Source organism: Ahaetulla prasina, chromosome 1 (assembly GCF_028640845.1).
Source record: "Ahaetulla prasina isolate Xishuangbanna chromosome 1, ASM2864084v1, whole genome shotgun sequence".
Taxonomy (NCBI): Eukaryota; Metazoa; Chordata; class Lepidosauria; order Squamata; family Colubridae; genus Ahaetulla; species Ahaetulla prasina.
In genome coordinates, this window is record NC_080539.1 from 5,138,585 (window position 1) to 5,162,046 (window position 23,462).

The 23,462-nt window shown below is 45.7% G+C and overlaps 1 protein-coding gene across 1 annotated transcript in view; it reads right to left on the reverse strand.

Moving 5' to 3' along the window:
- LOC131188645 (multidrug and toxin extrusion protein 1-like) overlaps positions 1 to 19,973 on the reverse strand; it is a 40,841-nt gene extending 20,868 nt beyond the window's left edge. The window contains exons 1-6 of the mRNA XM_058164051.1: positions 19,417 to 19,973; positions 14,588 to 14,689; positions 12,466 to 12,534; positions 10,602 to 10,750; positions 3,475 to 3,517; positions 2,834 to 2,878 (exon numbers count right to left, since the gene is read on the reverse strand). Coding sequence (XP_058020034.1) covers positions 2,834 to 2,878; positions 3,475 to 3,517; positions 10,602 to 10,750; positions 12,466 to 12,534; positions 14,588 to 14,689; positions 19,417 to 19,578 — 570 coding nt within the window. The 5' untranslated portion in view covers positions 19,579 to 19,973. The remainder of the gene's footprint in view (positions 1 to 2,833; positions 2,879 to 3,474; positions 3,518 to 10,601; positions 10,751 to 12,465; positions 12,535 to 14,587; positions 14,690 to 19,416) is intronic.
- Between the last annotated feature and the right edge of the window lie 3,489 nt (positions 19,974 to 23,462).

Sequence of the window (23,462 nt, forward strand, 5' to 3'; positions counted from 1 at the left end):
ACGATGTAAAAAGGATGTTGAGACTCTAGAAAGAGTGCAGAGAAGAGCAACAAAGATGATTAGGGGACTGGAGGCTAAAACATATGAAGAACGGTTGCAGGAACTGGGTATGTCTAGTCTGATGAAAAGAAGGACTAGGGGAGACATGATAGCAGTGTTCCAATATCTCAGGGGCTGCCACAAAGAAGAGGGAGTCAAGCTATTCTCCAAAGCACCTGAAGGCAGGACAAGAAGCAACGGATGGAAACTAATCAAGGAGAGAAGCAACTTAGAACTAAGGAGAAAGTTCCTAACAGTTAGAACAATTAATCAGTGGAACAACTTGCCTGCAGAAGTTGTAAATGCTCCAACACTGGAAATTTTTAAGAAAATGTTGGATAACCATTTGTCTGAAATGGTGTAGGGTTTCCTGCCTGGGCAGGGGGTTGGACTAGAAGGCCTCCAAGGTCCCTTCCAACTCTGTTGTTGTTGTTGTTGTTATTATTATTATTATTATTAAGATTTTTGATTGCCTTTTTAATGGAGCACTCCAAGCAAAAGGGCTCCTGCCCAGGGGTGGGTTCTAGTTTTTTTTACTAGCGGTTCTGTGGGTGTGGCTTACTTGGTAGGTGCGGCTTGGTGGTCATATGACTGGGTGGGCGTGGCCAACTTGATGTCACTCACGTCAAAGGCTAGGGTTAGGGTCCCTGGCCTATCCTAGCCTCAAAGGTCTCAACGAGATACAATTTCCCAGTCTATTTATTTACTGCTACTGAACATCCAAAGTATACTATTTAATCCTATGTATATATGCCATATGTGCACATAGATATTACATAGTATAGCGTGTATAGGCACACAAAAAGATACATTATCTACTACATATATGCTGTATGTACACACACAGCTCTTCTAAAACTCTACACATTCAACCTCACTTACTACATTTGGAAAAACACACCCAGAGTCCACTTTCTGCCACACATTTAACTATAACTTCTGTATATTTAGAACATTACACACACCTTCAGATGTTCTTCCCTAACTTGCACATGACTGTTAGAGGCAGGAGAGATCATGGATTGAGTAAAAAGTGGTGAAACTCACTTAACAACGTTCTTGCTTAGCAACCAAAATTTTGGACTCAGTTCTGGTCATAAGTCAAGGACTATCTCTGCCTTCCTCTGCATGGCAGCCTTGTGATGTCACCACCACACATCCACCCAGAAAGCAGACCCAAACCCACACTGATGATGAAGCACGACCAAGGACCAGAAGCCAGACTGCAGCTGCAACATTAGCCATTTCAAACCCCTCCAATCCATACATGCAGCAGATTGACACCCACTATGAAGATGTAGCACGACTACGAAGCCAAACAACAGCAATGCAGCTCACCAGCTCAAATCCCCCTGCAACTCAGACTAATCTGAGCACAACCAGGCCCCATCCAAACAGGACATACCCCCAGCCAATCAGAGCACAAAAAAAACCCCATCCAATCAGAGCACAGCTAAGCTCCCACCCAATCAGTTCAAACCTCCACTAGCAGTTAAAAAGGAAGAAACAGCTGCGATCACACATTGCTCCCAGAAGCACGAAGCTGAAGCCTGAAGATGACGAATGAGACTTCGTCAAAATGTCGCCAAGACTTCCAATTTTATGCGGGAGAAAACCCGAATAACCAAAGACCTACATACAAACACCCGCGAAAACCTCAGAAAACAAATATATGTATACACACAAACACACACACACACACACACACACACACACACACCAACACACGACAGGACCTCAAACTCAGAACCAGACCAGAGCCCAAAATGCTACTTCCCACACAAACATCCACACATGACAAGACCTCGAACTCGGAACCAGACCAGGCCCCAAAATACTACTCCCCACACAAACATCAACACATAATAGGACCTCGAACTCGGAACCAGACCGGGGCCCAAAATGCTACTTCCCACACAAACATCAACCCCATTAACCAATTAGCAACACAGCCAACCAATCAGCTTGCAACAGCTAGGCCAGCTATTCAACCCTCCCCCCCCCGCCACCACCAGTATTTATAGAGAAACAGCAGTTAAAATCCACACTTAGCTCACATAAGCCAAAGCCTGAAGATGATGAGTGAGATCTCATTGAAACGTTGCCTAAATACTTCCAATTGTACACGGGAAAAGACACGAACATACCAAAACCTGCATACATATACCCGTGAAAACCTACGAAAACATATATATATATATAATTGGAAGTGTCTTGGCGACGTTCGACGAAGTCTCATTCGTCATCTTCAGGCTTCAGCTTCGTGCTCTTGCTCCCAGAAGCACAGGCTGAAGCCTGAAGATGATTTAATGAGGCTTCGTCGAAACGTCGCCAAGACACTTCCAATTTTACACGGGAGAAAACCCAAATAACCAAAGACCTACATACAAACACCCGCGAAAACCTCAGAAAACATATATATATATATAATCTATCTATCTATCTATCTATCTATCTATCTATCTATCTATCTATCTATCCATCTATCTATCTATCTATCTATCCTATTAGTTATTGAACTAGAGGAGTGTCTAATTTAGATCAAGGTGCTTCATTAGGATCCAGCCTTTCCAGTCCAACACTGGAAGTTTTTAAGAAGAGATTGGACTACCGTTTGTCAGAAATGGGACAGGGTTTCCTATCTGAAAAGGGGGTTGGACTAGAAGGCCTCAGAGGTCCCTTCTAATTCTGTTATCCTGTATTCTATAAGGTACCTTCCCAAGCTATTCCTTAATTCTTGCCCCCTTGCAAAGTGATGCAAATTGCTAAGGAACGAAGGGAGGGAACACCTTACCTGGTTTTGCAAATACCGCGTTTGGATCTGGTAAATAAAGGCTGCCTGTGAGATGAACAAGAGGAAAATTAGAATAAAACCAGCAGTTAGAAAAAAAAAAGTAAGATTCATTAATTTGTTGTTCAATTGGCCCAAAACAAAGGAATTGGCCTTTTTCTATAACACTGCCAAGCCATAAAATTGTTGCCTCCTGAATGCATAGATTGGGAGAAATTTTAGAGAAGATCTAGACCACTGTTTCTCATTTTAGAAAGTTTAATAGATTGCTTCTATTAACTGAGTTTTATTGCTGGGTCGCTTCTGACTAACCAGTTTCTTGAGTCAGCTCCCTAGATGTTCAATTGGGTTATTAGGTCTGGGCTATTCCCAGGTCAGCAGTGGAATAGGATTCTCTTGAAACTCCCCCCAAAAAAGTGGTGTTATTAGCCATCAAACCTCAAAAATACACTTTCCCCAAAAGGTTTCCACAATTTTGACCACGACTGTATGGTATATATCTGGAAAGAGACGCTATCCACTTTTCCCTGACTCTAAGCAGGGGGTTGGACTAGAAGACCTCCAAGGTCCCTTCCAACTCTGTTATTCTATTCTATTCTATTCTATTCCATGGACGAAAAGTGAAGGAAAAGCTGGAAACTTACAGGCAGTGCTGGGATAAAGATCATGACATAAACCTGGGTGAGCCTGGAAAGACAAAAAAAAATGGTATTTATTTCCAATTATTCAATGCCACAAACACATTCATGGCTGTCTTTAAAAACTCATATACTTTGTTGTAGCGTCTTCGGGCACCACATTGTGAGCTAAAGCGGCTGCTTTGAAGAAGCCCTGTCTTATGACATCTCTCAAACTTTAAAGTGTGTGTATGTATGTATGTATGTATGTATGTATGTATGTATGTATGTATGTATATTCCTCGTGTTAGGGACTCGTTTGTCACCAGACCCACATTCACGAGGTCCACACAGGATGTCACCACCGCACATCCACCCAGAAAGCAGACCCAAGCCCACACGGATCATGAAGCACGACCAAGGACCAGAAGCCAGACCGCAGCTGCAACATTAGCCATTTCAAACCCCTCCAATCCATACATGCAGCAGACTGACACCCACTATGAAGATGTAGCATGACCACAAACACGAAGCCAAACAACAGCAATGCAGCTCACCAGCTAAAATCCCCCTGCAACTCAGACTAATCTGAGCACAAACAAGCCCCCACCCAAAGAGGACACACCCCCAGCCAATCAGAGCACCAAAAAAACCCATCCAATCAGAGCACAGCCAAGCTCCCACCCAATCAGTTCAAACCCCCACTAGCAGTTAAAAAGGAAGAAACAGCTGCAATCACACATTGCTCCCAGAAGCACGAAGCTGAAGCCTGAAGATGACGAATGAGACTTCGTCGAAACGTCGCCAAGACACTTCCAATTTTACCTAGGAGAAAACCCGAATAACCAAAGATCTACATACAAACACCCGCGAAAACCTCAGAAAACATATATATATATATATGAATTTATATCCCGCCCTTCTCCGAAGACGGTCGCAGAGGGTGTTGACAGGGGGGCAGAGATCGACTGCGAGGCGTCTCACTTGTGGGGTGCCGCAGGGGTCGATTCTCTCGCCTCTCCTGTTCAACATCTATATGAAGCCGCTGGGTGAGATCATCAGTGGTTTTGGGGTGAGGTACCAACTGTACGTTGACGATACGCAGCTGTACTTTTCCACCCCAGGCCACCCCAACGAAGCTATCGAAGTACTATCCCGGTGCCTGGAAGCCGTACGGGTCTGGATGGGGAGAGACAGGCTCAAGCTCAATCCCTCCAAGACGGAATGGCAGTGGATGCCGGCACCCTGGTACAGTCAGCTGCAGCTGCAGCTGACTGTTGGGGGCCAATCATTGGCCCCAATGGAAAGGGTGCGCAACTTGGGCGTTCTCCTGGATGGACGGCTGTCGTTTGAAGATCATTTGACGGCTGTCTCCAAGAGAGATTTTTATCAGGTCCGCCTGATCCGCCAGTTGCGCCCCTTCCTTGACCGGGATGCCCTATGCACGGTCACTCATGCTCTCGTTACCTCTCGCTTGGATTATTGCAATGCTCTCTACATGGGGCTCCCCTTGAAGAGCACCCGGAGGCTCCAGTTAGTTCAGAATGCAGATGCGCGGGTGATAGAGGGAGCTGCACGTGGCTCCCATGTAACACCACTCCTGCGCAGACTGCACTGGCTTCCTGTGGTCTCTCGGGTGCACTTTAAGGTTTTGATCACTACCTTTAAAGCGCTCCATGGTTTAGGGCCAGGGTATTTACGGGACTGCCTTCTGCTACCGAACACCTCCCACTGACCCGTACGCTCACACAGAGAGGGGCTTCTCAGGGTGCCGGCCGCCAAGCAATGTCGGCTGGCGGCCCCCAGGGGAAGGTCCTTCTCAAATATTGGAAGATGCTATCCTGTCTCCCTTGGTCCTTCTCTTCACTAGACTAGCCAGGCCCACTTCTTGCACCCGTCCATTGTATGTTTTAGCCTCCAGTCCCCTAAATCATCCTGGTTACTCTTCTCTGCACTTTTTCTAGTCTCAGCATCTTTTTTATAGCGTGGTGAGCAAAACTGGGTGCTGGACTCTAGGTGTGGCCTTACTAAGGCTTTACAGAGTGGTATTAGTACTTCACTTGATCTCCTTTCTCACCTGGAAACTTCCGGATCCTGCCGAATCAACAACAGAAGCTGTTCTGTATTGATGAAAAATGCCCAGCACGGGAAACAGCAAAGGAGAAGGATCAGGACGCCTTGTTGGAGGATGGTGCCCACCCGTTTCATGTTCTTCCCGCCGTAAGTCTGGAAGAAGAAGGGGAAAGACCAAGGAAACGGGTTTATTGCAAAAAAAGTCTATCGGCAAGAATCTTCTCGACCAATGGTTAGCTTCGGCCAGGTTTGTTTGTGGCTAAGTTAGGATGCTAGGCTGAGTCCTCTTTTGACTCCACCTCCAGGATCTGTCAGTCCTCCTCCTAAAGTCACCCTTTGATTGGTTATCCTTCCTCCTCGTCCTCGTCCTCCTCCTCCTCCTCCACAATAATATTAATAATATAATAATATAATAACAGTAATACTTTACATCATCTTCTTTACCAACTCTCCGCATTAAATTTCCTCTTTTTTATTTTTTTTTAATTTACATTTATATCCCGCCCTTCTCCGAAGACTCAGGGCAGCTTACAGTGTATAAGGCAATAGTCTCATTCTCTTTGTATATTTACAAAGTCAACTTATTGCCCCCCCCAACAATCTGGGTCCTCATTTTACCTACCTTATAAAGGATGGAAGGCTGAGTCAACCTTGGGCCGGGCTTGAACCTGCAATAATTGCAGGCTGCTGTGTTCTAATAACAGGCTTCTTACAGCCTGAGCTACCACGGCCCTTTTTATATCCCCTCCTTTCTAACTTCTGTTTCTATTGGTCTAGCCCAGGGGTCTGCAAACTTGGCTCTTTTAAGACTTGTGGACTTCAACTCCCAGAGTTCCTCCTGCAAGAAAACCACCAAGTTCAGAGAGCACCGAGGAACCCTCAGCTTTCCTCCTCCTCCTTCTTCTTGCAAACCCCACTCCCTTCTAGTACTGATGATGTTACCTAGTTTGGTCATGAAACTTCTGCAAGAAAACCACCAAGTTCAGAGAGCACGAAGCCATTTTATATAACCGTCTCAGGAGCGCCTTCAGATCATGTAATAGCAAAAGAGAACATGGAGTCTCTTTTGCAGAAAATTAATAATTCTACTCTTTTGGATTTTAAAGGGTGCTCAGCCCCAGATTTAGACCTTCCAAACATCTTGAACAGAGGAAAAAATCAGGAAAACGGATTACATTTTTTCTTTCTGTATCTGGCAAACTCCGAGCTTGGATAGAAACACAGAATTTTCAATCCATGCTGGGCTGACTTTGTTGTGTCTGCGCCCCCCGAGCCGGGCCTCCTGCCAGAAAGTGACTTGGAAAGTGAGGGGGAAGGGCCGTCAGGACTTACCTCAGGAGCACCGGCTTCCCTGGCTCAGCTCCAGAAGCCAGAGGCAGGCCAGGTGGAAGAGATAATGAGGCCTCTGTCCCCTGACTCGTTCCCCTCCCAGGCCACGCCTTTAGACCCAGCTGATGGCAATCAGGCCTGACTGGACCCTAGGTTTTGTAGGCAGGAGAGGCAGGAACAACAGAAGCAGGGGTGGGACAGGCCTAGGAAGTGCTGAGTCATGGAGCCACACCCTATAGGATATAAAGGCAGCAAGAACTGCTGTGCCTCTTCGTAGCAGGCAAATCAACTGATTAACTAAGAGCTGAAGTTTGTTCCTGGGTGACACATCAGCGTCGAGGGAGATAACAGAGACACTTGACCCGTGACGCTCACACAGAGAGGGGCTTCTCAGGGTGCCGGCCGCAAGCAATGTCGGCTGGCCCCAGGGAAGGTCCTTCTCAAATATTGGAAGATGCTATCCTGTCTCCCTTGGTCCTTCTCTTCACTAGACTAGCCAGGCCCACTTCTTGCACCGTCCATTGTATGTTTTAGCCTCCAGTCCCTAAATCATCCTGGTTACTCTTCTCTGCACTTTTCTAGTCTCAGCATCTTTTTTATAGCGTGGTGAGCAAAACTGGGTGCTGGACTCTAGGTGTGGTCTTACTAAGGCTTTATAGAGTGGTATTAGTACTTCACTTGATCTCCTTTCTCACCTGGAAACTTCCGGATCCTGCCGAATCAACAACAGAAGCTGTTCTGTATTGATGAAAAATGCCCAGCATGGGAAACAGCAAAGGAGAAGGATCAGGACGCCTTGTTGGAGGATGGTGCCCACCCGTTTCATGTTCTTCCCGTAAGTCTGGAAGAAGAAGGAAAGACCAAGGAAACGGGTTTATTGCAAAAAGTCTATCGGCAAGAATCTTCTCGACCAATGGTTAGCTTCGCCAGGTTTGTTTGTGGCTGTTAGGATGCTAGGCTGAGTCCTCTTTGACTCCACCTCCAGGATCTGTCAGTCCTCCTCCTAAAGTCACCTTTTGATTGGTTATCCTTCCTCCTCGCCTCGCCTCCTCCTCCTCCTCCACAATAATATTAATAATATAATAATATAATAACAGTAATACTTTACATCATTTTCTTTAACAACTCTCCGCATTAAATTTCCTCTTTTATTTTTTTAATTTACATTTATATCCCGCCTTCTCCGAAGACTCAGGGCAGCTTACAGTGTATAAGGCAATAGTCTCATTCTCTTTGTATATTTACAAAGTCAACTTATTGCCCCCCCCAACAATCTGGGTCCTCATTTTACCTACCTTATAAAGGATGGAAGGCTGAGTCAACCTTGGGCCGGGCTTGAACCTGCAATAATTGCAGGCTGCTGTGTTCTAATAACAGGCTTCTTACAGCCTGAGCTACCACGGCCCTTTTTATATCCCCTCCTTTCTAACTTCTGTTTCTATTGGTCTAGCCCAGGGGTCTGCAAACTTGGCTCTTTTAAGACTTGTGGACTTCAACTCCCAGAGTTCCTCCTGCAAGAAAACCACCAAGTTCAGAGAGCACCGAGGAACCCTCAGCTTTCCTCCTCCTCCTTCTTCTTGCAAACCCCACTCCCTTCTAGTACTGATGATGTTACCTAGTTTGGTCATGAAACTTCTGCAAGAAAACCACCAAGTTCAGAGAGCACGAAGCCATTTTATATAACCGTCTCAGGAGCGCCTTCAGATCATGTAATAGCAAAAGAGAACATGGAGTCTCTTTGCAGAAAATTAATAATTCTAGTCTTTTGGATTTTAAAGGCTGCTCAGCCCCAGATTTAGACCTTCCAAACATCTTGAACAGAGGAAAAAATCAGGAAAACGGATTACATTTTTTCTTTCTGTATCTGGCAAACTCCGAGCTTGGATAGAAACACAGAATTTTCAATCCATGCTGGGCTGACTTTGTTGTGTCTGCGCCCCCCGAGCCGGGCCTCCTGCCAGAAAGTGACTTGGAAAGTGAGGGGGAAGGCCGTCAGGACTTACCTCAGGAGCACCGGCTTCCTGGCTCAGCTCCAGAAGCCAGACCGCAGCTGCAACATTAACCATTTCAAACCCCTCCAATCCATACATGCAGCAGACTGACACCCACTATGAAGATGTAGCACCACCACGAACACGAAGCCAAACAACAGCTATGCAGCTCACCAGCTCAAATCCCCCTGCAGCTCAGACTAATCTGAGCACAACCACCCAAAGAGGACACACCCCAGCCAATCAGAGCTCCCACCCAATCAGTTCAAACCCCCACTAGCAGTTAAAAAGGAAGAAACAGCTGCAGTCACACATTGCTCCCAGAAGCACGAAGCTGAAGCCGACGAATGAGACTTCGTTGAAACGTCGCCAAGACACTTCCAATTTTACCTAGGAGAAAACCCGAATAACCAAAGACCTACATACAAACACCCACGAAAACCTCAGAAAACTTATATATATATAAGAATATATATATATATATATTCAAGGAGTATATGAAATCCCATGCACCGCCTGCCCCACCACATACATTGGACAAACCAACAGAAGAATAAGTGCACGCATTGAAGAACACAAGAACTCATTCAAAAAAGAGGAACCAACTTCTTCCCTGGTCCAACACTTTAAAGTCACAGGACACGATATTGACTTTAAAAAGACCAGAACTATCGCCAAAACTGAACACTTTAACAACAGAATAATCAGAGAAGCCATCGAGATAGAAAAACGCCCACACAGCATGAACAAACGAGATGATACCTCCCGCCTACCAGCCATTTGGAAACCTGCCCTTATTGACAAACGTGTCCCTAACAAGAGGAATGACACCAGACCCACACTCACGAGGTCCACACAGGATGTCACCACCACATCCACCCAGAAAGCAGACCCAAACCCACACTGATCATGAAGCACGACCAAGGACCAGAAGCCAGACTGCAGCTGCAGCTGCAGCTGCAGCTGCAGCTGCAGCTGCAGCTGCAGCTGACTGTTGGGGGCCAATCATTGGCCCCAATGGAAAGGGTGCGCAACTTGGGCGTTCTCCTGGATGGACGGCTGTCGTTTGAAGATCATTTGACGGCTGTCTCCAAGAGAGATTTTTATCAGGTCCGCCTGATCCGCCAGTTGCGCCCCTTCCTTGACCGGGATGCCCTATGCACGGTCACTCATGCTCTCTACATGGGGCTCCCCTTGAAGAGCACCCGGAGGCTCCAGTTAGTTCAGAATGCAGATGCGCGGGTGATAGAGGGAGCTGCACGTGGCTCCCATGTAACACCACTCCTGCGCAGACTGCACTGGCTTCCTGTGGTCTCTCAGGTGCACTTTAAGGTTTTGGTCACTACCTTTAAAGCGCTCCATGGCTTAGGGCCAGGGTATTTACGGGACTGCCTTCTGCTACCGAACACCTCCCACTGACCCGTACGCTCACACAGAGAGGGGCTTCTCAGGGTGCCGTCCACCAAGCAATGTCGGCTGGCGGCCCCCAGGGGAAGGTCCTTCTCAAATATTGGAAGATGCTATCCTGTCTCCCTTGGTCCTTCTCTTCACTAGACTAGCCAGGCCCACTTCTTGCACCCGTCCATTGTATGTTTTAGCCTCCAGTCCCCTAAATCATCCTGGTTACTCTTCTCTGCACTTTTTCTAGTCTCAGCATCTTTTTTATAGCGTGGTGAGCAAAACTGGGTGCTGGACTCTAGGTGTGGTCTTACTAAGGCTTTATAGAGTGGTATTAGTACTTCACTTGATCTCCTTTCTCACCTGGAAACTTCCGGATCCTGCCGAATCAACAACAGAAGCTGTTCTGTATTGATGAAAAATGCCCAGCATGGGAAACAGCAAAGGAGAAGGATCAGGACGCCTTGTTGGAGGATGGTGCCCACCCGTTTCATGTTCTTCCCGCCGTAAGTCTGGAAGAAGAAGGGGAAAGACCAAGGAAACGGGTTTATTGCAAAAAAAGTCTATCGGCAAGAATCTTCTCGACCAATGGTTAGCTTCGGCCAGGTTTGTTTGTGGCTAAGTTAGGATGCTAGGCTGAGTATTCTTTTGACTCCACCTCCAGGATCTGTCAGTCCTCCTCCTAAAGTCACCTTTTGATTGGTTATCCTTCCTCCTCGTCCTCGTCCTCGTCCTCCTCCTCCACAATAATATTAATAATATAATAATATAATAACAGTAATACTTTACATCATTTTCTTTAACAACTCTCCGCATTAAATTTCCTCTTTTTTATTTTTTTTAAATTTACATTTATATCCCGCCCTTCTCCGAAGACTCGGGGCGGCTTACAGTGTATAAGGCAATAGTCTCATTCTCTTTGTATATTTACAAAGTCAACTTATTGCCCCCCCAACAATCTGGGTCCTCATTTTACCTACCTTATAAAGGATGGAAGGCTGAGTCAACCTTGGGCCGGGCTTGAACCTGCAGTAATTGCAGGCTGCTGTGTTCTAATAACAGGCTTCTTACAGCCTGAGCTACCACGGCCCTTTTTATATCCCCTCCTTTCTAACTTCTGTTTCTATTGGTCTAGCCCAGGGGTCTGCAAACTTGGCTCTTTTAAGACTTGTGGACTTCAACTCCCAGAGTTCCTCCTGCAAGAAAACCACCAAGTTCAGAGAGCACCGAGGAACCCTCAGTTTTCCTCCTCCTCCTCCTTCTTCTTGCAAACCCCACTCCCTTCTAGCACTGATGATGTTACCTAGTTTGGTCATGAAACTTCTGCCAGAAAACCACCAAGTTCAGAGAGCACGAAGGAACCCTCAGCTAAGCCATTTTATATAACCGTCTCAGGAGTGCCTACAAATCACGTAATAGCAAAAGAGAACATGGAGTCTCTTTTGCAGAAAATTAATAATTCTACTCTTTTGGATTTTGAAGGGTGCTCAGCCCCAGATTTAGACCTTCCAAACATCCTGAACAGAGGAAAAAATCAGGAAAACGGATTACATTTTTTCTTTCTGTATCTGGCAAACTCCGAGCTTGGATAGAAACACAGAATTTCCAATCCACGCTGGGCTGACTTTGTTGTGTCTGCGCCCCCCGAGCCGGGCCTCCTGCCAGAAAGTGACTTGGAAAGTGAGGGGGAAGGGCCGTCAGGACTTACCTCGGGAGCACCGGTTTCCCTGGCTCAGCTCCAGAAGCCAGAGGCAGGCCAGGTGGAAGAGATAATGAGGCCTCTGTCCCCTGACTCGTTCCCCCCCCCAGGCCACGCCTTTAGACCCAGCTGATGGCAATCAGGCCTGACTGGACCCTAGGTTTTATAGGCAGGAGAGGCAGGAACAACAGAAGCAGGGGTGGGACAGGCCTAGGAAGTGCTGAGTCATGGAGCCACACCCTATAGGATATAAAGGCAGCAAGAACTGCTGTGCCTCTTCGTAGCAGGCAAATCAACTGATTAACTAAGAGCTGAAGTTTGTTCCTGGGTGACACATCAGCGTCGAGGGAGATAACAGAGACACTTGACAGACGTTCGCTATTCTGCTGCCAGAGCTGATAGTGCCGGCTAATTAAGCCATCACTCGGACGGAGACGAAGGAGGGACAGAACAGACTTCCTTGGCAAATCATGTTTACCATCCCCACATCTCCCCCCAAACTGGTAAAAAGTTGGCATTATGACCTACCTGAGATATTAATGTGTCACAAGCCGAGGACAGCCCAAAACCTATAGAAATGCCAGTTACGTTGATCACCTAAAAACAGGAAGAAAGAGGAGAAAAAAATTTAGAAAACCCAAAGATTACCTACCTGCTGTTACTTGTGGTCCGTCAGCAGCCTGCGGAGCTGGCAGCGGAGTCGAACAGTGATGAGACTGAGGAAGAACATGGGCCAATCCTGCAGGCTGGGGAAACCCCGGATGAGGGCTCTGCGTCAGAGGCAGAGATGGGGCCAGGGCCATCGGGGAGTGATGTGCGGACTCCAGAGCCTCCAGAGGCTGACAGTAGTGAGGCAGAGGAACAGGAGGAGCCTGTTCCTAATGCACACATGAGAAGAGCTGCCAGAAGGCAAGAGTAGCTCAAGCAAAAAGGATGACTCGGGAGTAGGGCCAAGAGATGATCGGCCCCTCCCATAAGGCTTAAAAGACCAGCAACGGCATTTGGGCTCTTTGCCGGAAAACAACACTGATAGCTTTGTCTTGCTGCATTTGTTTCTCATTGGCGTCTTCTGCTTCTGAACTTTTGCCAAGAAAAGCCTTTGGCAGTTGGCCTAATTAGACCAAGGTTGGTGATAAGACTGAGGAATTTGTGTTGGGAGGAATTTGTTTTGATTTAGTTTGGACTATGCTGAGAATGAGTTAATTCTCAGCTGTTCTAATAAAGTCTGTTTGTTTTTTTTGAACTGAGTGCGTCTATTACTACCTACTTGGGCCTGGGTCATAACACTAGGTAAAGGTAAAGGTTCCCTCGCACATACGTGCTAGTCGTTGCCGACTCTAGGGGGCGGTGCTCATCTCTGTTTCAAAGCCGAAGAGCCAGCGCTGTCTGAAGACGTCTCCGTGGTCATGTGGCCGGCATGACTCAACGCCAAAGACGCACGGAACGCTGTTACCTTCCCACCAAAGGTGGTCCCTATTTTTTCTACTTGCATTTTTATGTGCTTTCGAAACTGCTAGGTTGGCAGAAGCTGGGACAAGTAACAGGAGCTCACCCCATTACATGGCAGCACCAGGGATTCGAACCGCTGAGCTGCCAACCTTTCGATCGACAAGCTCAACGTCCTAGCCCCTGAGCCACCGCATCATAACACTACTCTTATCTAAAATCATAAGAGGGAGATTATAAAAGAGATTAAGGTTTAATCCCTCTTTTAATCCTAATATTAGTGCTCCACTTATTGTAAAATTTACATTTCAAACTCCAAGCTCCTTTTTTAATTTCCCATTGCAGCTACACCTTCACAGCGATAATACAACACAGCTAGTCCTCAACTTACGACCACAATTGGGCTCAAAATTTCTTTCTTTTTTCCATGTTTGATTTGTTTTATTTTCTATAACATTGAATTTTGATCAAAGTGTGTGATCTGGGTACAGTTATTTTTAAACAATCATAATCCACATATTTGTTGTAGTATTCAACACAATATTAATAGTATAATAATATAATAACAATAATACTTTACTTCATCTTCTTTAACAACTCTCCACATTAACACTTCCTCTTTTTATATCCCCTCCTTTCTAACTTCTGTATCTATTGGTCTAGCAAGGGGTCTGCAAACTTGGCTCTTTTAAGACTTGTGGACTTCAACTCCCAGAGTTCCTCAGCCAGCAAAGCTGGCTGAGTAACTCTGGGAGTTGAAGTCCACGAGTCTTAAAACAGCCAAGTTTGCAGACCCCTGGGCTAGCCATTGATAAAAAACATCCCATATCCAAAAAATATTCAGTTTCTTCTTTATCCTTAATAGTGAGCGTTAATCTATCCATTTCTGCGCATTCTTATATTTTCTTAATTACATTCCCCTCTGATGGAGTTTCATTGTTTTTCCATTGCTGTGCAAATACAATTCTAGTTGCGGTTGGTAGATGCAAAACCAGATCTATAGTCTCTTAAATCCTATTTTTCTTGTGGCTAAGCGAGACATTTCTTAAGTGAGTTTGGGGGTTTCCTTGTGGTCTTCCTTCCATCCCAGCAAAAACCAGGGCTGAGACTCCGTTTAGCTTTTAGAGGTCAGCCAACAGTCAGCTGGAAGCTACCACTCGATGAAGATGGGGGGGGGAAACAACACTTGAAAAGGGAAACTCACCGCAATGGCAAGAGTAACGGATGCCAACTCAACCTTGCCCATGTGGCCGCAAAATATCGTGCTGACGACGTGGATCATGAACACCAGGAGCTGAATCACCGTCTAAGGGGGAAAAAAAGTGAGGAGAGGGCAGGTGAAGATTTGAAACTCTTCAAAGCGCCACCCAGAAGCGTGGTAGTCCGGGGACCTCTGGTGGCTCAACAGACTAATGCAGTCTGTTATTAACAGCAGCTGCTTGCAGTTACTGCAGGTTCAAGCCCCACCAGGCCCAAGGTTGACTCAGCCTTCCATCCTTTATAAGGTAGGTAAAATGAGGACCCAGATTGTTGGGGGCAATAAGTTGACTTGGTATATAATATACAAATGGATGAAGACTATTGCTTGATATAGTGTAAGCCGCCCTGAGTCTTCGGAGAAGGGCGGGATATAAATGCAAAAAAAAACCCCAACACATCTGGAGTCATGCATCTTTAAGTTTCTGATAGGTTGAAACGGTGTAGTAATAGCAATTTTAGTGTTCAGTCGTAGATTATAATGTTATATGTATAATGTAAAAAATATAATGTAAAAAATATAATGTATAATGAAAATATGTTTTTCAACTGTGGAGACTTTAAGCAGGGGTGAAATCTACTTACCTTCCCTACCGGTTCGGAAGTGTACACGCCCGGCGCACATCACATGCGCACGCAGACCCTCTGTGCATGCGCAAATTCTTCTGCACATGCGCAGACGGTGAAAAACAGATTACTTCCTGGTTAAAACCAGAAAGTAAAGACAACCAGGCAGGTGGGCGGAGCTTTGCGCCACCATCGCTACTGGTTCACCGAACCACCCGCCGCCATAGCTACTGGTTTGGCCGAACCGGTTCGAACCGGTAGTATTTCACCCCTGACTTTAAGATAGGTGGACTTCAACACCCAGAATTCCCCTGCCAGCATGCTGAATTGAAGTCCACCCATCGTAAAGCATGCTGGCTGGGGAACTCTGGGAGTTGAAATCCACTTATCTTAAAGCATGCAGGCTGGAGGATTCTGGGACTTGAAGTCCAGCCATCTTAAAGCATGCAGGCTGAGGAATTCTGGGAGTTGAAGTACACCTATCTTAAAGCATGCAGACTGAGGAATTCTGGGAGTTGAAGTACACCTATCTTAAAGCATGCAGGCTGAGGAATTCTGGGAGTAGAAGTCCACCCATCTTAAAGCATGCAGGCTGAGGAATTCTGGGAGTTGAAGTACACTTATCTTAAAGCATGCAGGCTGGAGGATTCTGGGAGTGGAAGTCCACCCATCTTAAAGCATGCTGGCTGGGGGATTCTGGGAGTGGAAGCCCACCCAACTTAAAGCATGCTGGCTGGGGGATTCTGGGAGTGGAAGTCCCCCCCTCTTAAAGCATGCAGGCTGGAGGATTCTGGGAATTGAAGTCCACCCATCTTAAAGCATGCTGGCTGGAGGATTCTGGGAGTGGAAGTCCACCCCTCTTAAAGCATGCAGGCTGGAGGATTCTGGGAATTGAAGTCCACCCATCTTAAAGCATGCAGGCTGGAGGATTCTGGGAGTGGAAGTCCACCCATCTTAAAGCACACTGTCTGGGAATTTTGGGAGTTGAAGTCCACCACTCTTAAAGTTTCTAAGGTTAAGAAACCCTGGATTAAAGTATTATAACCAAAAAATTTAAAGCTCAGTGGTAGATTAAACTCATGCGATAATGCAGTCTAATACTGGGGCTTGAATCAGTTGTTCCAATCCCGCTAAATTTAACCATCTCTTTGCTTCCACTTCAATCTCAAAAAGGAAATCTTAAATAATTAAGAAATAAAAGGCAATAAAATGTTTAAACGAAGCAGCAGGCCACTAACATGTGGTCAAAATGCAACTCGGAGTAAAACTTGGCAGCCAAACAAGATTCTTAATGTTTGACCATAATACAACAGCTCTTTTCCTTCAATTTCTCTCCCAAGATTGCAGGATCAATCAACATTTGGACTGAGAGATGCTTGCTTCGCACCTGAGCATCAGGATAGCTCTCAGGGTGTAAAACCTAACCTCAAATCAGAGCTGTATAATGGAGTTTAGCAGAGTATCAGAAGGGACCTTGAAGGTCTTCTAGTCCAACCCCCTGTTTAATCTCTTCTTGAAAACCTCCAGTGTTGGAGCACCCACAACTTCTGGAGGCAAGTTGTTCCACTGGTTACTTGTTCACTGGATGAATTCGTTGAAAAAAGGTTGGGAAAATACAAAAAAGGCCTTAGCTGTGACAGCTCGGTATTACAAAGCCCAAGCTGATAAACACCGTTCCCTTCAACCCCCTTTTTGCATTGGAGATAAAGTCTTTTTATCTACTAAGTATCTGAGGTTGAGAATACCCAGCAGAAAATTTGGTCCAAAATTTTTGGGTCCTTTCCCCATTGTAAAAATTATTAATCCCGCTACCATCCAACTCAAGCTCCCTCGAATGTTGGGGAAAATCCACCCGGTATTCCATACCAGCTTATTAAAACCTGCTAGACAGTCTGGTCTGAGACCTCAACCTGCCGCTCCCCCACCACTCTTGATAATCCAAGGTGAAACCCACTATGAAATCAAGAAAATCCTTGACTCTAGACTATACAGAGGTCAATTGCAATATTTAGTCCACTGGAAGGGATATCCATTATCTGAATCTACTTGGGTCAAAAGTTGGAAAGTAAATGCGGACAATTTGATTAAACAATTTCACGACACTTTCCCTGACAAACCAAAAAAACCTCTTGGAGAGGGGAGGGGGGGTAGAAGGGAAGTGTGGACCACTGACACTCTTCTTTATCAACTCTTTGTTTTCTTTCCTAGGATATAGCTTCTTTTCCAAGGGGGGGACGCCTGTCAGGCCTGGAAACCATACTAGACTTTAGGGTTCCAGACGCTGCCACATTTTTCCCCTGAGGGGAAGAAGGGGGGCTGAGGGGTATGGTAACATTCTTCAAGCAGTCAAGGTCGGATGGTGTTCACATCTGCAGGAAGAGTAGCAAGAAAATATTCGAATGAACTGGGAGAACGTGGGACCATGTGACCATCAAAGGGGTCAGGGGGGTGGGACTCTTGGGGTTTGTATAACTGGGAAAAGAATCCGGAAATTCAGTTTTGGAATTTCACTCATCGTGTGCCAGTTTCCTCATGCTAGTAAAGAACTCTGAAAAACAACGGCTTCTGAGTTTTTTTATGCAGAAGAGGTTTTTCTGGAACCTTGACAACGAGATAATTTTGCTGGATTTCATATCACAGATCACTAGTCAAACATTTCCCAAGTGTTTAGTCTTTATTATTATTATTATTATTATTATTATTATTATTATTATTATTATTATTATTATTATTATTATTAAAAGGGGCCTTTTGAAAGTAAGTAGAACAGCGAGGGGAAGGGAAAAGCTGTGTAACACGATTTAGATTTGCTGGAAAGCAGCGAATATAAATCTCGCGGCACAACTGATCATCAAAAATACCGGTTAGGAAGAATCGGTAGCTTTTTTTAACTACCAGTTTGCCTGAACCGGTAGCTTTTATTACTACCGGGTCTCCCGAACTGGTAGAATTTCACCCTTGGGGTGAAACCCTTGGGTTGACTCCTTCTTATTTTTGGTTACCCCTTAAATATTGGAAGACTTTTTATCATGTCTCGCCTAGTCCTTCTCTTCATTGGACTAGACATACCCAATTCCCGTAACCGTTCTTTATATGTTTCAGCCTCCAATCCTTTAATCGTGGCAGCCTCTTAGATATTGGAGTTTAGTTGCCAAGGGCAGTTTGGTTGCCGCGAAACCACAAACCGCTAGCAAATTTAATAAATAAAAGAAGTAAAAATCCCCAAAGTGCTCTTTTCAAAAGGCAAATTAACTTTCTAGCTGTTGTTTTTTTGAAATGTTTCTTCGAAAAATGTTTCTTTGGAAAACATTTTACTTCTTCAGAACTGAAGAAACTTTTATTGGTTCTGGACAGACTCAAGGAAGAAAAACCTAGAAAGTCCAGTTGCCTTTGGGAAAAGTACCTTTGGGACAACCATGACCTGGTACATGGATGACTGAGAATCTCTATAAAGAAATAAAATAAAAATGAAAGCTGGCCGACTGTGGCTAAGCCAAGAGAGAATTTGGTGAATCTTGGAGTCCTAATGGACAATCATTTAAATATGAGCCAGCTGTGTGCTGCAGCTGCCAAAAAAGCCAACACAGTTCTGGGCTGCATAAACAGAGGGATAGAATCAAGATCACGTGAAGTGTTAATGCCACTTTATAAGGCCTTGGTAAGGCCACACTTGGAATATTGCATCCAGTTTTGGTTGAGACTCTAGAAAGAGTGCAGAGAAGAGCAATAAAGATGATTAGGGGACTGGAGGCTAAAACATATGAAGAACGGTTGCAGGAACTGGGTATGTCTAATTTGATGAAAAGAAGGACTAGGGGAGACATGATAGCAGTCTTCCACTCTCTCAGGGGCTGCCCCAAAGAAGAGGGAGTCAAGCTATTCTCCAAAGCACCTGAGGGCAGGACAAAAAGCAATGGGTGGAAACGAATCAAGGAGAGAAGCAACCTGGAATTAAGGAGAAATTTCCTGACAGTGAGAACAATTAACCAGTGGAACAGCTTAACACCAGAAGTTGTAGGTGCTACATCACTGGAAGAGATTGGACAACAATTTGTCAGAAATGATACCGATTCTCCTGCTTGAGCAGGGGTTTGGATTGGAAGACCTACAAGATAACTCTGTTATTCTATGTTGTTGTTTTTTTAAAAAAAAGCTGCCTTACGAACATCTCTGATGGGCTGCAAGTTGGCAAAAGGAAAGAAGACTTACCAACGGCCCGGCCATCACCAAAATACTCTTCACCTCTTCCCAGAAATTGGATGGAAACAGCCGACATAATTTCCTGCAGCAGGGAAGAATCGAACTTTTGGGATCTTCGTCAGGTGACTGGCCGAGCGGGGGCTTCTCCAAAACTGAAGCCCCTTGATCCATAGGTCGCAGGGGTGGTAGTGGCGAAAGGATTTTTTTGAGGTTTCTAAAAAAAAAAATCGGGTTTCTTCTGCTTGATCTCAAGAACGTTTTTCATCCACTGCAGGACAAGACTTCAAGCAGATCTGGACTCCTGGACGGTCGTCTTTACGGTCCGATACTTTTTGGGCAAAGAGCGAGCGAGAGAGTCTGTCCAGAACCAATAAAAGACGGGGAGGAGCAGCCGGTTGAGAAATTCGGACGTGTGTAGACATGGGTGGGAAGTTGATTTGGGCCGCTGGGATGTTTCCAAGATTAATGGTCACGGGGTCAAATGACGGATGAGATTCCAGGAGCTGTTATGAAACCCAACTCTTCTGCCAAGTCAGATCTACTGGCCATTAAAAATAGCAGGGCCCCGGAGAAGCGGGTGCTGCCCTTCGAAGCTGTTATTTATTGCAAGGGCCTAGTCCTCATTGGCAAGGATAGGGATTTGGGAATTTTGCATTCGGTATTTGGAGGGTGGCTGCTTTTCCCTCCGTGCGAGTTTGAGCATCTTGCGTGGAAGACGCAGCCAAAAAACAGCCAATGCAATCCTAAATTGCATTAATAGAGGGATACAACCAAGATCAAGGGAGGTACTAATACCACTCTATAAAGTCTTATTAAGGCCACACACCTGGAGTACTGCATTCAGTTTTGGTCCCCACACTATAAAAAAAGATGTTGAGACTCTAGAAAAAGCGCAGAGAAGAGCAACCAGGATGATGAGGGGACTGGAGGCTAAAACATACGATGAACCGTTGCAGGAACTGGGCCTGGCTAGTCTAGTGAAGAGAAGGACCACATGAGACAGGATAGCATCTTTAAATATTTGAGGGGCTGCCACAGAGAGGAGGGGGTCAAGCTATTTTCCAAGGCACCCAAAGGCCAGACAAGGAACAATGGATGGAAACTGAACAAGGAGAGATTCAACCTGGAAATAAGGAGAAATTTTCTGACAGTGAGAACAATCAACCCATGGAACAGAAGTTGCCTTAGGAAGTGGTGGGAGCTTCATCGCTAGAAGCTTTCAAGACGAGACTGGACTGCCATCGGTCAGAAATGGTGGAGGGTCTCCTGCTTGGGCAGGGGGTTGGATTAGATGACCCGCAAGGTCCCTTCCAACTCTATTAATTTGTTACAATCCGTTTGCAGGGATAATATACCACAAGCAGAGAAAGTGTGAAGATCACTTTATAATGCCTTGGGAAGGCCACACTTGGAATATAGCATCAAGTTTTGGTCGCCACAATGTAAAAAAGATGTGGATCTAGAAAGAGTGCAGAGAAGAACAACAAAGATGATTAGGGACTGGAGGCTAAAACATACGATGAACCGTTGCAGGAACTGGGCCTGGCTAGTCTAGTGAAGAGAAGGACCACATGAGACAGGATAGCATCTTTAAATATTTGAGGGGCTGCCACAGAGAGGAGGGGGTCAAGCTATTTTCCAAGGCACCCAAAGGCCAGACAAGGAACAATGGATGGAAACTGAACAAGGAGAGATTCAACCTGGAAATAAGGAGAAATTTTCTGACAGTGAGAACAATCAACCCATGGAACAGAAGTTGCCTTAGGAAGTGGTGGGAGCTTCATCGCTAGAAGCTTTCAAGACGAGACTGGACTGCCATCGGTCAGAAATGGTGGAGGGTCTCCTGCTTGGGCAGGGGGTTGGATTAGATGACCCGCAAGGTCCCTTCCAACTCTATTAATTTGTTACAATCCGTTTGCAGGGATAATATACCACAAGCAGAGAAAGTGTGAAGATCACTTTATAATGCCTTGGGAAGGCCACACTTGGAATATAGCATCAAGTTTTGGTCGCCACAATGTAAAAAAGATGTGGATCTAGAAAGAGTGCAGAGAAGAACAACAAAGATGATTAGGGGACTGGAGGCTGAAAAATATAAATAACAGCTGCAGGAATTGGGTATGTCTAGTTTAATGAAAAGGAGAATTAGGGGTGACAATGATAGCAGTCTTCCAGTATTTGAAGGGCTGCCCCAAAGAAGAGGGAGTCAAGCTATTCTCCAAAGCACTGAGGATAGAACAAGAAGCAACGGGTGGAAACTAATCAAGGAGAGAAGCAACCTGGAAATAAGAAGAAATTTCCCAACAGTGAGAACAATTAACCAGTGGAACAACTTGCCTCCAGAAGTTGTGGATGCTCAAACACTGGAAGTTTTTGAGAAGATGTTGGATAACCATTTGTCTAAAGTGGTGTAGGGTTTCCTGCCTGAGTAGGGGGTTGGACTAGAAGACCTTCAAGGTCCCTTCCAACTCTGTTATTCTATTCTATTCTATTCTATTCTATTCTATTCTATTCTATTCTATTCTATTCTATTCTATTCTATTCTATTCTATTCTATTCTATTCTATTCTATTGCAACAACAGAGTAGGACTCCAAGATTCTATTCTATTCTATTCTATTCTAAAGTAAAGGCAGTTAACAGAAGGACAGAGTCGGAAGGGACTTTGGAGGCCATCTAGTCCTGTTGTGTCTCGTCCGATCTCACCACAGCCGGGGCCTTCTTATCTGCTTTCGAACGCTGAGGAATGTCCTAGTATGCCTCCCGGCCCCACCCCTGGCTCCATGGCCAGACAGGCTGAAGAGGAGGAAGTATCTCCAGCCCCCAGCTCTGGCTCCATGCCCAGGCAAACGGAGCAACTAGACCCCTCCCCCTCCTCCACAGCATGTGAGCCTGAGGGAGGTCAATTGCCAACAGCTGCAGACTGGAGTGACCCTCGCGTCAGAAGACTTGATAGGCGGAGGCAACAGAAGGAAGGGAGGGGCAGGCCTGGATAAGTGCTGAGTCATGGAGCCACACCCCATGGCCTATATAAAGGATCTGCTTTCTGGCATTCTCTGAGTCAGGCAAAGTCTACCTTATCTTGCTGAAGTCACTTTCTGGTCTCCTGCCTGCCCTGAGGACTTTGCTAGGACTTTGGCAGAGCTGCAGAGGTACGCCTGATTCGGATTTCCCTGACCCGGCCGTCAGCGGAGGAGTGGGACACGACAAGTCCAACCCTCTGCTCAAGCAGGGATAGTATTCTGTTCTCAACTGACAACCACAGTTCTCGACTTAAAACCTTTTGGTTAATGACCGAAGTTGCGACGGCACTGAAAAAAATGACTTATGACCGGTTTTCACACTTACAACCGTTGCGGCATCCTCCTGGTCACGTGATCGCAATTTGGGCGCTTGCCAAGTGGCATGTATTCACCACGGTTGCAGCCGGCCAGGGTGATGCGATCACCGATAACCTTCCCAGTCATCTTCTGACAAGCAAAGTCCACGGGGGGAAAGCCGTTTCGCTTAACGACGGCACGATTCCCTGAACAATGGCCGCGATTCGCTTAACAACAGTAGCAATAAAGGTCGTAAAATGGGGCATAACTCACTTAACCGCGACTTTGCCTAGCAGTGGAAATTTGGGGCACAACGACTGTGGTCGTAAGTTGAGGACCAGCTGTATATTAATTTCTCTGCTTAAAGAAGTAAATGAAACAAAAGGGCGATTAATCATTTGATCCGAAACGAGGAAAAGCAAAACCTGTTATTATACGTTTTTAAAATCAGCAAATAAAAGGACGGGCGGTTGAGCCCAGGGTAGGATAAACACGGCTCCCCGTAAGGGCCGAGTGGTTTTCCTTGGCTGGGAAGTAAGAGATTGTTGGAAGAAATATCCATCTGGGTTCAGTTCCAAGTGGGGACAAAGACACTGGAAACATGGAGACTGCTTGGAAAGATGGTTTAATGGTGGTCAGGATCACACGGCTTGAGTTCCTGAACAGAAAAGGGGCGAGATCCTGTGTGCTCCCTGGCTTTATGCTTTCTCTGAGCTTTGAATTTCCTGGGGCACAA